The 15,462-nt window shown below is 49.6% G+C and overlaps 1 protein-coding gene across 1 annotated transcript in view; it reads right to left on the bottom strand.

Moving 5' to 3' along the window:
• The window catches only part of TTF2 (transcription termination factor 2), a 146,683-nt gene that overhangs the window by 24,328 nt on the left and 106,893 nt on the right, over positions 1–15,462 (bottom strand). Inside the window, exons 19-22 of the mRNA XM_086935653.1 lie at positions 7,892–8,062; positions 6,029–6,087; positions 5,546–5,699; positions 2,543–2,625 (exon numbers count right to left, since the gene is read on the bottom strand). Of these exons, the coding sequence (XP_086791779.1) occupies positions 2,543–2,625; positions 5,546–5,699; positions 6,029–6,087; positions 7,892–8,062 (467 nt within the window). The remainder of the gene's footprint in view (positions 1–2,542; positions 2,626–5,545; positions 5,700–6,028; positions 6,088–7,891; positions 8,063–15,462) is intronic.

The raw sequence follows: 15,462 nt of genomic DNA, 5'->3' as shown, positions 1-15,462 counted from the left end.
GTGAACCGAAACACATCCGAACCCAATGGCGGAAAAAAACAATCTGGGGATGGAGGCGATGCCCATGCGCACTGTAGTCCAGGGGAGGAGCCACCTATCTCGTGATACTTCGAAGACTCTTCCAGGACAACAATGTGCAATCATCCGGACCCAACACTAGGTGGCGATCTATGCACAGATATGAATTCAGCAGCCCACATGCCTCGAACATGTGGAGAAGATCTACAGTAGCAAGCCTCCAATGGGATCTATTTTGGATTGCCTGTGCAGACGGTGGAGTGTGGCTGCTGCTTTCACAGCAAACAGAAGTGTATTTCTTGTGTTCCTGAGCTGAAGGGTGGAGAACCAGACAGTAAAGTGAGAGAGGATGCAGGCAGGGCTAGCCTTGGACAATTTTTAGATTCTTTTTTTTAGCAGGGGATTACAGATCACTTTACCCTGCACACTGTTGTTTCTTTAATGGTAGACAATAGGGAGCGATTCAGGAAATTGTGTTTTTTAGGGTTAGGAAGATTTTAAGCTGGGCTAACATTTTGTCTGTTCCCGCTTGTGACTTCAGCAAGGTTGAGGACAGTCAGGTGGAGAATCTTACCACTTCATTGGGTCCCAGTTTGGATACTCCTGTTTGTAGCCAGCACCTTGCACAAAAGGCAAGATCTGCCCTGAAGTCAGAAAATTACATTTGAAAGGGAACCACCTCATACCGGTCCAAGGACTTAGATCCACAATGACCGTTTAGAAAAGGAGTATGAAAGTGGGATCCAAACCAACCTTAGATGGTCCACTTTCTAGGTTTGTCACTAAGAGAGCACTACAAGAGCTACTGTGAGGCCAGGGCCGGTGTCTGCATGACAGCTAGTTTCCTAGCAGTGAGGGGACATCACCTTATTGTCTACACAATTAGATGGAGAAATTGTAGGTCTGCGTAGATGGTCCCAAAGGAGAACCCTAATGATGTTTCCAGCATGTGGTGCCCCCAGTAGGAGACAATGGACATTAGGATCAAAGCTGTTGCCAAGTGAGAAATAACTGGAGTCCCTTTGTGGTTCTTGTGGTGAACTGCATGAAGAAACTACAGAGCACAACATTTCTGCAGCATACCCAAGGGGCTTGTGCTGCTTGATGTGGAGGATATACTGCAAGAGCCATTATCACCCGGATCAGATGAAATGTCCCCATCCCAGAGGCCACAACTGCTCAAGACAAGGACCCATGACCCAGAACTGCTGTGATGTTCATTCCAGCAGCTCAAGTGGAAAGAGGCTGCAGTCTGTGGTGCCACAAAGCTAAAGAAGGTGCTGCTGGTGAAACTCCAACAAGGGTGCTCTTCACTGCGTCTCCACTGAGCAGGTAACCCGCCCTGAGATCGAAAGACTCAGATTGTAATTGGCTTGGTCTAAAAAAAGTGATTGTACGGACTTATGGGGGGGGGGGGTCATCACTTAGTGATCAGGCACCTCTGAACTAATACTGCCTAAGTTCGTACCTCTGATAAAAGTCACTGTAGGTATGCGAGGGCTCCCTAGAAATGGAACTGTACTTGGAGTGGCAATTAACTAGACTTCATAGGGGGGGGGGAGGGAAATCACGGATGCCAGCAGCTGAACCCACTATCAAACTTTAATACTGCTGTGAGATTAAAGTGCTTTCTTTCTACGGAGATATCCACTTGGCTGAACAGCGAGTTACTGTCCCTGTTGGTTGATTTGAATACTGAGCTCTTGCCCCTCACTCGGTCTCCCTGAGAAACATTGACTGCTTAGCAGTGCTAAGCTGAGCGCCAAGCATGGAGGGTGTGTACTTGGCCCGTTCTGCAGAGCTACAGCATGACGGACTCCAGAAAAGCAGAGGCAAATGACCCCAAACCACCAATGTGATTCTTGATCCAGGCTTGTCTGCATCTGTACAAATGCAGGTGACAAAAAGGTGAGTCACAATCCTAGTCACAGCACTCTTGCACGTCCCGTAGAAAGTCTAAGAGAACACAGACAATCAACAGTGCCTGGTACCTCCTCAGCACAAGAAGTGTTCAGTGCAGAAATAAATCTGGGATCCCAGTCTCCTCAATCAGGTGAACACCTCTGAGCTGCTGGAAGGAGTCGTCCCAGTTATTGCTGTGACCCAATTAATAACAGAGCATGGATCATAGGGCTTGAAATACTCTAATGCGACTTGCAGAAGTAATGGAGATAAAGGGAGCAGAGAGCATCTTCATGTCACCGTTGGGAGGAACATCTTTGCCGATTCTAGATATCCAATTGAGTAGAGCATGATGCTCGGCGCCAATGTTAACACACAGGAGAAGTAACTATGGTCAGCGTGAGACTATGTTTGGCATCACAAAGCGCCTAACCACCCCCAATCCCTCTTTAGATGTATGGTCCCAGAACCCCTCACCAGACTGCCACCATTAATCATGGAGTGCAATACCTTGGAGCCCTGCATGCACATGCAGAAGACTTTACACTGCACAATCCAATTCTGTCCCTCCTCAGGCTAAACCAAATACATTCAGGCGTGAGGAATTGGTTTCTTTTCTTACCAGTGCATGTCCAGCAGGAAGAGGTGATTGCCTCCGATCAAGTTCAAGCCAACGCCTCCAGCACAGAGGGACACCAACATAACCTGTCAACAAAAGCAATTATCAGCAAGGAAGACAAAGTACATAAAAATGAAGCACTGGACCCGGAGCTCTATTCTCTACACACACACACACTACTGCCATCTTTAAACTAGTCTGGATGAAGAGCAAAGTGGTAACTAAAAATCCCAAAGCGCCATGTACGAGATCTTGTTTAAATTGTGTATAGGTGTTTATAAACGGCGCTACATTCACATGTTCAAAGTCTTCATGCTGTACTTAGAAGAAAAACACACAAACATTTGCCCAGTAACCAACTAGTCATACAAAAACAAATAGCTGCCAGACATTGACTGCATTTACTCCAGATAAAAGAAGGTCCTACAAAGAAGAAAACTTATTTGCTAAGTGGTGTCGGGAGGAGCAGCCACCAAGATAGGCGGGTTCGACACCAGTCCAGAAGTTGATCGATGTCGTATCTAAGTCGTCGGCGACCTCCGCAGAGGATTTGACAAGGACGCAGACCGACACCAGTCCAACAGCAAGAGATGCCGGAGCCGAGCCTGGTGTAGTACCTGGCATCGACCCAGGCGTCGCCGGAGCCACCTCCGACGTTGACTCAGGAAGCCGCACAGGGCTATGCGCGGACTGACTGGGTTGGGTGGGCTCTGGGCCCTGGCTAGGTGGTGTTGTGTCTGCTCCGGAATCGAAGTCAACACACACAGCAGGTGCTGGGGAAACATCCGCAGACGAGGACCCAGCAAGACTGCCTGCAAACTCTGTGGGGCCCAAAGGCGCACAAGGTAGAGGGGGGGACTCGAAATAAGCCTGTAGCGCCTTACAATACGCCTCTATTAGGGCACGTGTTGCCCCAACTCCCGGAAATGGTGGATACGGAGGGTGATGCTGCTGTGCGTTTTTACCCAGCTCAGTGCTGGGTAAAATCTGCACAGCATAGTGAATCTGAATCCAGCAAGATTCACACTGCAAAACTGTACTTACGCTTACCCGTAGTCGCACGTCTGTTGCGGGAGCGACCACGGGAACTAGCCCGAGTTCGAGAAGAGGAGCAGCAACGGGAGGGAGGCAGATCAGACACCTGTGCGGCCAGCAACTTCAAGAGGCACTCCCTCAAGGACTTAGGCTTCATCCGCTGACAGGCGTCACAGCCCTTAGAGACATGGTGCACGCGTAGGCACCACATACAAATGAGGCACGGGTCAATTCCAGACATCTGACCTGCACAGGCTTCACAGGCCTTACAGCCAGAAGGCATTGCACACTGTTAGACTCGACACCGAAGCGTCGCGATGGCCCGAAAACCAGGCCAAGGAACTGCTGGTTTTCCAGGATGCGCGCTCAGACGCGGAAAAGAAGAAAACTGACTTTAGCACGCCGTGGAGGGGACATACATGGCTCCACTGACGTCATGTCCGTGGACGTTGTCAAGGAGGAGCTGGGTGGCGCCGCCCCCCGGCGCGCAGAGGTGCTGCTGCGGAAAGTTTTTTGGATCCAGATATTCTAAGTTAAGGAATCTGCGGCTAGACGTCTATCAGATATACAGAGATGTTCCCATCAGTCTTGTGTTAAAATCCATTCTTTCATAGGTTTTACATTTCAAGGTCATTGATCTGATGACTTTACATTATTATACAAGGTTCTTGATCATATACAATTAATGGTGGCCTGATTCACAAACTACACTTTTCAGTAAGTTTACTACTGGTCTTTCTAAATGCTTTTGTCTGAGCAATGGAACACAAGAGCTCTTTAGACAAAGATGGTGTAAGGCTATTTCTGCAGCCGTTTCAGGTTGTGTAAAAAAGACTGGCAAGTTAATTGATTTATAGACTAAATTGAGAGAGATCCTTAGGCAGAAAAGGAGTGTTGGTTCCAAGGACAAACCAATCTTTGTGCCCTTGGATATAAGGTACCTCCATTGTGAGTTTGTATTTTTCAGACATTTCTAAAAGAAGGGATTGCAACAAAAAGGGCCACCTTCTAATTTAAAAACTCCAGTGGGAAAGAGTGCAATTGGTCTGACGGTGGCCACATGAGCTGGGCAAGAGCAATGTTTCAGTCCCACAAAAGGGACTTGTGGCACAGAGGTAATTAGTCTTAAGGCCATTCTTCAAGGCTCTTATCACTCGCATTCTGAAACCTGACTGGTGTCGTCTATTCTGCATGTTAGTGGAAACAGCCACGAAATGTACCCTAATGGTACTGCCCACTAAGTCGGCCTCTTTTAGGTGCAACAAATACACAATGTCTTGCACCAAGTCAGCCATAGGCTGCTTGCTAAATGTGGTGCAGCAGGTGACAAACTGTTTCCATTTGGCTGCAAAAACAACCTCTTGTGGCAGGCGTGCGGGCCCATGAGAACTAGCTTGAACTCTGCTGGAACCTGAAGGTACTCACACGCTAAGACTTCAGAATGTGCCAAAACGCAAGATTCAGTGCTTTTGGGATGTTGCAGCTGACCCTAGTATTGAGTGAATTGATCTGCTCGTAGAGAGATTCCACTGGGAAAGTAAAGACATCTCTAGGAGTTCTGGGTACCTTGCCTGACTCGCCAAGTTGGGCGATATGAGGATGCGCCTCCTTTTCCTTATTACATAATTTATCAGTGACAGTGGAGGATAGGCATATGCAAACATCCTGAACCAATTAATCCATAGCGCTTTGCCCATGGACAACAGGTACCTGGAAGCAGAGCTCTAGCATTGCATGTTTTAAACGATGTTAGCAGATAGACCGTCAGGTACCCGAAGGTCAAAAATAGCGGTTTGCTTTCATTTTTACAAACTTTGCACATTAGTTAATGATGCTAAAGAGATTCTGCAAAGACTATGCCCTAGATTTATAAGCACCCATTCACTCCATCTATGATCCCTAAACCCATGCACATATATGTGGGTGTGTACACCTGACATACTACAGAGGGATGCAGGTGAGACACCCTACCTGGGGACCTCTGGGATTGGTGTTGAACTCCTCCACCATGTCCATTCGGAGTTTGGGATTCACAGAGCCATCAATGGTCGCATAGGATAGGCCAATCCGCTTGAGGTGCACTGCAACGATCTTCAGCATGCTGGTCCACTGGGAGACAATGACACTAGCAAGAGAGGAACCAGAGAATAAATGTAGACCGAGATGTGACACCAAAAAGACTCAAAAAAGATGCAGTGCTACAAATGAGGAAAAGCTGTTAAAAGATATTAAAGTTGGACCAAGGAAGCATGACCAGCTGTGCAGATCAACTGGAATACATATCCACAACCTCCTATTCGCACTCATTTTAGTAACTGGTGCACACAGGTAAAGGCTGACGCTTCACATCAATCCCTGCTGCCACAAATGCCTTGCATAGCGCGTTCTCCAAAGTAAAGTGAATGCAGCCACCATTGGAAAAACATCAACCAGAAATAGAAGAGTGCGCGTTACCTCTTCTGAACCTCCGGACTGCTACGGATTTCTTCAAGCTTCAAGAGTAGACATGAGATCTGGAAACAAAATGCATCATCTTTTTATGGGCATATACAGGAAATCACAACATAATCAATATACATCACAAAAACAATTAATACACAACAAGATGAATAAAAAACTGGGGTTAAGTGTCCAGTTACTGTGGCAGCAGTGACTGGTTAGTACCAAAAGCCTTGGAGAGTTGCCTGCATGTTGAGGCTTTAGTTCAGTGTCTTAGTTGTCAAAGACTCCGAAGAGCCAACGCCTCGCTATCACAATTTAAGGAACCCACTGAACAGAAACGATGCTATTGTATTTTTGAAGGTTAGTATAAGCTTTAAAAACTGAGCTTAGGGTAACGGTACAAAATTATTAAGCAAGTCAAGGTGTAAGAAGTCATTTGTACCCCCAATAAATCTGCAGAACAGAGCACCCTTCAGGCATGTGCAGGAGGCTAGCATTCTCCCGATGCATTTGGAGGCCCCACTTGGGCCATTTCAAGAGATGAAAATATCCCTTGGTAGGAGTATATAGTTCTATAATTTGAGACTGACAATCTTGACAGCACTTTGTTGGACCTTTAACTAAGTCTTCTCCCCTAGGTCCCATTGCTAACATGGGTTGGAAAGGAAATTATACGCACTGGCCACCAACAAAATAATAAACCCTTACTGTAAGAACGGTTGAAAGGTTATCGCTCACTGGGATAGACACAAGCGACTAAAGATGGAGCGGAAGAGAATACGCACATCGACTGTTCCACAAATCCTCAAACGTTTGATAAATGCTTAAGTGAATGGAATCATGCAGACCATAAAGTGGAGAAAGGATGACATGTGCACTTGTGCTACCAGTCCTGGCAATGGCGTCACTAATGAAGAATTCAGCATTGCGCCAAGAGCAGCAGAGCTGTGGGAAACATTGAATATCACATATGTGGCAAATTACATGACGCCACAAGGGTCTTCAGCATATTTTTAAATCTTTTTTGATGAGCGCCTTTAGGCCTGACTTGCAACCACTGGCTCAAATTAAGCACTGTATATACCACAAAATGGAAATAAACATAGCCAAATAAAACATGTAACTTGGAACGAGTAAACTAACAAATGCACTTTGACTCGTTTATTATTACAGAGTTATGGTCACGTTTCTTATCAATACCAAAGAACAGTAACTAAAAGAATACAATAACTGTTGTATCGCAGACTCCGTTCTACAATCAAGTGACAGAAGAAAACAACTGGCGTCATACACAAAGCTTGGTTGGGATTCTGGATTACTGCTGGAAGCTAACCCCTTTAGCTCTGGAAAGGATTAAACACTTTCTTTTAAAATTGTTGCACATGCACAACACTGCACAGCACAATCCACATACACAGAGTTCACTTGTTAGTCATGGCACCACCCCACTCATTCTCAATAACAGCAATACAAAGTATATTACACTTGAGCATATGAACTATTAATGCATATATGAGGTAGAGCAGGTTTCCCCCTGTGAAACACACACTTGCGGTAAGGTAGCTAATGCACTGTAATTGCCTATCGATGTCCTGGATGCAATGTACAGATACCACATTGTCACATTACTTCTAAACATCCAGAAGGGGTACTATATTTATGAATGGGAATGAGTTCAGTTACCCACTGATGACAGCCAGGAGTGTCCAGCCATATTCCACCTTCAGGGGGATGGCTTTCGCAGGAATATATATTGTTTTTATCAGCTCTTCTTAAGGAGTTACCAACGTACAACACAATACACATTCATCCATTAATACATGCGCGCCGTAGATAATCAGGGTAATACCGCTGGACATTGTCCTTTTTCCTTACCTTGCTGCTCTCGCGGGTGTTCTCAAAGAGGTCGGCCTTGAAGCTGGTGCCATTCAGGGACACCATGGATTTGGGATCAGGGGTTTCGAGCTCGGACAAGGTCAGTGCATTGAGCTGCTCCTCTAGGGACAGGGTGATGCCTTCATTCTTCAGTTCCATCTGGTCCAGGGTCTAACAAAGGATAGAAATGAAGCAACACAAAATCATCATCATCATTCTGTGGGTGAAGTCTCAAGAGTTAAGAGTGTGCTAAATGATGCGACTCACAATTTCATTGGTAGGAATATGTTGGGATCTGTGTTGCAGAGGGCACAAAAGAAGTTACTAGCCGGTCACGTTAGATGTGTCATTTAGGAAAAGTTACTGAACTGTTTTTGTTATGATGCGTCACCTTAGGCCAGGCTATTTTCTGTGGTAATGGTACTACCCAAGCAAAGGGCCGTCCCGGCACTGTCAACAAAGCAGTCAACATGGAGGGAAAGGCAGAGACTACACAATGGGGAATAGGTATGTTTTTATGGCCTTCCTAAAAACCAAGTAATTAGTATGGCTTCGAATGTGAGTGGGCAGTGAATTCCAAAGGAGGGATGCCCTGCATGCTGCGGAAGAAGCGGCCACCTGCCCGTACTCTTCGGATGCTTAGGACCCTCACCAGGTGCTGGCCAAATGAACGGAGCTGGCGTGTGGGGACATAGGGAGTGACTAGGTTGGCTAGAATACTAGGAGTGTTGAACTTCAGGGCTTTAAAAGTGATGCAAAGGGCCTCAAATTCAATTCTCCTAGCCACGGGCAGCCAATGTAGCCGGTGGATAGTGGCCGACACAGAGTAGGACCTGCGCACGACAATCAGCGATCTAGCTGCTGCGTTCTGTACTCGTTGTAGCAGAGTGATCGCGGCCTTGTTTGCCCCCAAGTACAGAGAACAGGCATACTCCAATCTGGACATTATGGCTGCCTGAATGATAGTCTGGCGCGTCGGGGTCAAATAACCCCAATAGAGGTCTAAGCCCCCGTAAGAGCTCAAAGCAGGTTCCTGCTACCTTTTTGGTTTGAACTGGATAGCTAAGCGAGGAGTTCAACCATACCCCCAAGATTTTAACATCTAGATAAGGGGGGTGGGGGGGAGGCACTACCCAGGCTTTTTGGCCACCAATGTTCGATTCATAGACCATGGTTCTTCCCCACCACCAACACCTCTGATTTACTGGCATTCAGCTGGAGGCAGTTGGCGGTCTTCCATTCTGCGAGCACTGCCAAATCGCCCTGAATTTCTGGGTGTCCCTCTTGGTGTCACGAGTGCCACCACCAGCAAGCGATTGGACATAGAGATTGAATAAAAGGGGACTGAGGGAGGAACCTTGTGGAACCCCCTGTTTAATAGGGTGAATGCTTGAGGCAAAAAAGGGAGCCACTGACCATAAATGACCTCTTACTGAGGAATGAAGTGAACCACTTCAAGGCCGAGCCGACAATCCCCGCCTGCTCCAATCGATGAAGCAGAATGGCATGGGACACCTTGTCAAACACGGCGCTGAGATCCAGAAGGATCAGCGCTGACGTTTGCCAAAATAGAAAAATTACCCCAGAGTATTTCCATCCATTTCTTATCTAGGCAATGTCTAAATATTGATGGTGGCATGCTGTGCGTATTTTGGGTAGATGCATCAATTCCATTAAACGGCAGGTTGACCCGTTCATTTTCAAAATATTAATGTCCATAGTTCTCAGTTCTTTGAACACCTGACTGGTTCCAAAAGTTTAACTTCTTTTGTGGAGTCTTACTTTAAAGTAACCAGATGATAAAAAGTTCAAAGATGTTCCTAAATGACAGTCAAAATGTCATCAAATTATCAATTTAAGAGACAGATTCTAGATAAAATCATTTTCTAGGCTTTGCCTTTAACATGGCACTTCTTTTTGAGAGAGAATCTTTGTTCCCAATGTCTTTAATGTAGGTACATTCTTTCCAAAGACTACAAGGGGGGAAAGTAACTAACCTAGATAAACTCGACTAGACAAGCTAGGCATAGTCTAGAAGGGCTAGATGCTGGAAGATCACATAAAATGTGGGATTGTGAAGCTAAAGTTCTGCGAGAAGCTGGGCATTCCACGCAGCAGCAGCATTCCACACAGCAGCAGCAGCAGCATTCCACACAGCAGCAGCAGCAGCATTCCACACAGCAGCAGCAGCAGCAGCATTCCACACAGCAGCAGCAGCAGCATTCCACACAGCAGCAGCAGCATTCCACGCAGCATTCCACGCAGCATTCCACGCAGCATTCCATCCAGCAGCAGCATTCCATCCAGCAGCAGCATTCCATCCAGCAGCAGCATTCCATCCAGCAGCAGCATTCCATCCAGCAGCAGCATTCCATCCAGCAGCAGCATTCCATCCAGCAGCAGCATTCCATCCTGCAGCAGCATTCCACACGGCCCATGCAGCAGCATTCCACACGGCCCATGCAGCAGCATTCCACACGGCCCATGCAGCAGCAGCAGCATTCCACACGGCCCATGCAGCAGCAGCAGCATTTCACACGGCCCATGCAGCAGCAGCAGCATTTCACACGGCCCATGCAGCAGCAGCAGCATTCCACACGGCCCATGCAGCAGCAGCAGCAGCATTCCACACGGCCCATGCAGCAGCAGCAGCAGCATTCCACACGGCCCATGCAGCAGCAGCAGCAGCAGCAGCATTCCACACGGCCCATGCAGCAGCAGCAGCATTCCACACGGCCCATGCAGCAGCAGCAGCAGCATTCCACACGGCCCATGCAGCAGCAGCAGCAGCATTCCACACGGCCCATGCAGCAGCAGCATTCCACACGGCCCATGCAGCAGCAGCAGCAGCAGCAGCATCATTCCACACGGCCCATGCAGCAGCAGCATTCCACACGGCCCAAGCAGCAGCATTCCACACGGCCCATGCAGCAGCAGCAGCATTTCACACGGCCCATGCAGCAGCAGCATTCCACACGGCGCAGCAGCAGCAGAATTCCATGCTGCAGCAGAATTCCATGCTGCAGCAGAATTCCATGCTGCAGCAGAATTCCATGCTGCAGCAGAATTCCATGCTGCAGCAGAATTCCATGCTGCAGCAGAATTCCATGCTGCAGCAGAATTCCATGCAGCAGCATTCCACACGGCCCATGCAGCAGCATTCCACACGGCCCAGGCAGCAGCATTCCACACGGCCCAGGCAGCAGCATTCCACACGGCCCAGGCAGCAGCATTCCACACGGCCCAGGCAGCAGCATTCCACACGGCCCAGGCAGCAGCATTCCACACGGCCCAGGCAGCAGCATTCCACACGGCCCAGGCAGCAGCATTCCACACGGCCCAGGCAGCAGCATTCCACACGGCCCAGGCAGCAGCATTCCACACGGCCCATGCAGCAGCATTCCACACGGCCCATGCAGCAGCAGCAGTAGCATTCCACACGGCCCATGCAGCAGCAGCATTCCACACGGCCCATGCAGCAGCAGCAGCATTCCACACGGCCCAGCAGCAGAATTCCATGCAGCAGCAGCAGAATTCCATGCTGCTGCAGCAGAATTCCATGCAGCAGCAGAATTCCATGCAGCAGCAGAATTCCATGCAGCAGCAGAATTCCATGCAGCAGCAGAATTCCATGCAGCAGCAGAATTCCATGCAGCAGCAGAATTCCATGCAGCAGCATTCCACACGGCCCATGCAGCAGCATTCCACACGGCCCATGCAGCAGCATTCCACACAGCCCATGCAGCAGCATTCCACACAGCCCATGCAGCAGCATTCCACACAGCCCATGCAGCAGCATTCCACACAGCCCATGCAGCAGCAGCAGCATTCCACACGGCCCATGCAGCAGCAGCAGCATTCCACACGGCCCATGCAGCAGCATTCCACACGGCCCATGCAGCAGCAGCAGCATTCCACATGGCCCATGCAGCAGCAGCAGCAGCATTCCTCACGGCCCATGCAGCAGCAGCATTCCACACGGCCCATGCAGCAGCAGCATTCCACACGGCCCATGCAGCAGCAGCAGCATTCCACACGGCCCATGCAGCAGCAGCAGCATTCCACACGGCCCATGCAGCAGCAGCAGCAGCATTCCACACGGCCCATGCAGCAGCAGCATTCCACACGGCCCATGCAGCAGCAGCAGCAGCATTCCACACGGCCCATGCAGCAGCAGCAGCAGCAGCATTCCACACGGCCCATGCAGCAGCAGCAGCAGCATTCCACACGGCCCATGCAGCAGCAGCATTCCACACGGCCCATGCAGCAGCAGCAGCATTCCACACGGCCCATGCAGCAGCAGCATTCCACACGGCCCATGCAGCAGCAGCATTCCACACGGCCCATGCAGCAGCAGCATTCCACACGGCCCATGCAGCAGCAGCATTCCACACGGCCCATGCAGCAGCAGCATTCCACACGGCCCATGCAGCAGCAGAATTCCACACGGCCCATGCAGCAGCAGCATTCCACATGGCCCATGCAGCAGCAGCATTCCACACGGCCCATGCAGCAGCAGCATTCCACACGGCCCATGCAGCAGCAGCATTCCACACGGCCCATGCAGCAGCAGCAGCATTCCACACGGCCCATGCAGCAGCAGCAGCATTCCACACGGCCCATGCAGCAGCAGCAGCATTCCACACGGCCCATGCAGCAGCAGCAGCATTCCACACGGCCCATGCAGCAGCAGCAGCATTCCACACGGCCCATGCAGCAGCAGCAGCAGCAGCATTCCACACGGCCCATGCAGCAGCAGCAGCAGCAGCATTCCACACGGCCCATGCAGCAGCAGCAGCATTCCACACGGCCCATGCAGCAGCAGCAGCATTCCACACGGCCCATGCAGCAGCAGCAGCATTCCACACGGCCCATGCAGCAGCAGCATTCCACACGGCCCATGCAGCAGCAGCAGCATTCCACACGGCCCATGCAGCAGCAGCAGCATTCCACACGGCCCGTGCAGCAGCAGCATTCCACACGGCCCGTGCAGCAGCAGCAGCATTCCACACGGCCCGTGCAGCAGCAGCATTCCACACGGCCCATGCAGCAGCAGCATTCCACACGGCCCATGCAGCAGCAGCAGCAGCATTCCACACGGCCCATGCAGCAGCAGCAGCAGCATTCCACACGGCCCATGCAGCAGCAGCAGCATTCCACACGGCCCATGCAGCAGCAGCATTCCACACGGCCCATGCAGCAGCAGCAGCAGCATTCCACACGGCCCATGCAGCAGCAGCAGCATTCCACACGGCCCATGCAGCAGCAGCATTCTACACGGCCCATGCAGCAGCAGCATTCTACACAGCCCATGCAGTAGCAGCAGCATTCCACACGGCCCATGCAGTAGCAGCAGCATTCCACACGGCCCATGCAGCAGCAGCAGCATTCCACACGGTCCATGCAGCAACAGCAGCAGCAGCATTCCACACGGCCCATGCAGCAACAGCAGCAGCATTCCACACGGCCCATGCAGCAGCAGCAGCATTCCACACGGCCCATGCAGCAACAGCAGCAGCATTCCACACGGCCCATGCAGCAACAGCAGCAGCAGCAGCAGCATTCCACACGGTCCATGCAGCAACAGCATCCCACACAATTTTATTTATTTATTTATTCAAAGTTTTATATAGCGCGAACAAGATCCTTACAGATATCAGAGCGCTTCACAATGGCAGGGTAGGGGCAGTAGGAAAGAACAGAGGTAATGGGAGCAATGTAGTAGTCACTAACATGAAAGGATAATAATAAAACAAAATACATAAAACATATCAATATACAGTCAGGTGAACAGGTAATAAAACGGCACAAGTCATGGATCCCATTACATAGGTGTTCAGGTAGACCTTGGGTGTGTGGCAGGCTTATAACAGTGTTCTAGTATAGAGAGCGCACTGAGTGAGGGCATCGGGAGGGTGAATCAGTGACCCAATGTGTCTCATATATTGGTCGGTAGGACGAAAGAAGCGTAGTATTGTCACCATCAGGTAGAGGTATAATGCCAAAGGACAAGGTGAGCATTGATACCAGGCAATGTAGAGTCTCTGAACCACTACCTATAAAGTTCAGGAGATCTTGGCCAGAATGATGGTTTTCACCTCTTTCTTGAAGAGTGCAGCGGAGGAGATACGCCTAGTTTCAGGCGGGAGCGCATTCCAGATCCTGGGTGCCATTCCTGAGAAGGAGCGCTTGTAGGTTTTCTCTTTCTTGAATCTACGGGGTTTCAGGAGTAGATTTTTTGAGCTTCTATTGGACCTCGAACCTCCTGATATGGACAATTTTTGAGCGAGGTAGTTGGGTGCATTGTGGTGCACGGCCGCGTGTGTCATAACCGCAATTTTTAGTTGTATTCTGGCTTCAAACGGCAGCCATTTTAGGGACTTTAAATCTGGGGAAATATGCGAATGTTTTCTTGAGCCAGTAATGAGTCGTGCGGCAGCGTTCAGGGAGGCTCTTAAGGGTGCTGTTGTGGATAGCGGGAGTCCACTGAGGGTCACAATTCCGTAGTCGATTCGAGGGATGACTAACGCTTGTACAGCAGTTCGGAAGTCTTCAGTCGGAAGGAAGGGTTTGATTTTCCTCAGTGTGTTTATTTGGAAATTAGCTGCTTTTGTGGCTTTGCTGATGTGTTGCTGCATGTTGAGCTTGGCGTCCAGTGTGATGCCTAGTGATTTCGCTGAGTCCACGATGGTGGGTTGGACATTGAGTGCTGTTAGGTTGTTGAGCCATGTTTGGGTGGTGGAAATTTTCGCCGGGGGTGAGATGAGAAGGAACTCAGTTTTCAGAGCATTTAGTTTGAGGTGATTATCGGCTAGCCAAGATTGAGTGTTAATAAGCGTGGAGTTCAGATGTTTGATATCTTCCGGAGATTGAAGCTTTAGGTACAGTTGTGTGTCGTCGGCGTACATATGGAATTGGACATTAGAAGCTTGGAGCAAGGTGGCGAGCGGTTCCATGACGAGGTTGAACAAAGTGGGGGAGAGGGAGGATCCTTGTGGAACACCTAGATCCGCAGGCACAGGTGAAGATAGCACATTATCGATCTTGAACTTCTGAGATCGGTTGTGTAGGAAGGACGAAAACCATTTGAGAACCGTTCCCGATAGACCCATTCTAGTGCTTAGCAGTTCCAGCAGGTTCTCATGTTTGACCGTGTCAAATGCTGACGAGAGGTCAAGAAGGATGAGGAGACAGGACTCATTGCGATCAAGAATTTGGAGGGCGTCATCAATTATGTGTGTCATAGCTGTTTCCGTGCTATGTTTCGCTCGGAATCCTGATTGATGAGAATTGAGGAGGTCAAATTGGTCAATGTGTCTTGTTAGTTGGAGTTGGACACATTTCTCCAGCAGTTTGGCCAGGGTGGGGATATTGGTGATGGGTCGGTAATTGTTTAGGTCAGTCGGATCAGCTGTAGGTTTCTTGAGTATAGGAGTGACTTGCCCCACCTTGAGGGAGTCCGGAATGAGGCCTTGTTGCAGGGAGCAGTTGATGATTTTGGTCCAGAGAGGGAGGAGCAAGGGGATGAAGTCTTTTACAGCATTAGCAGGTAGAGGGTCTGTGTGGTGGTT

Source organism: Lissotriton vulgaris, chromosome 8, assembly GCF_964263255.1.
Source record: "Lissotriton vulgaris chromosome 8, aLisVul1.2, whole genome shotgun sequence".
NCBI lineage: Eukaryota > Metazoa > Chordata > Amphibia > Caudata > Salamandridae > Lissotriton > Lissotriton vulgaris.
This window is presented reverse-complemented; position numbering and strand designations above follow the sequence as displayed.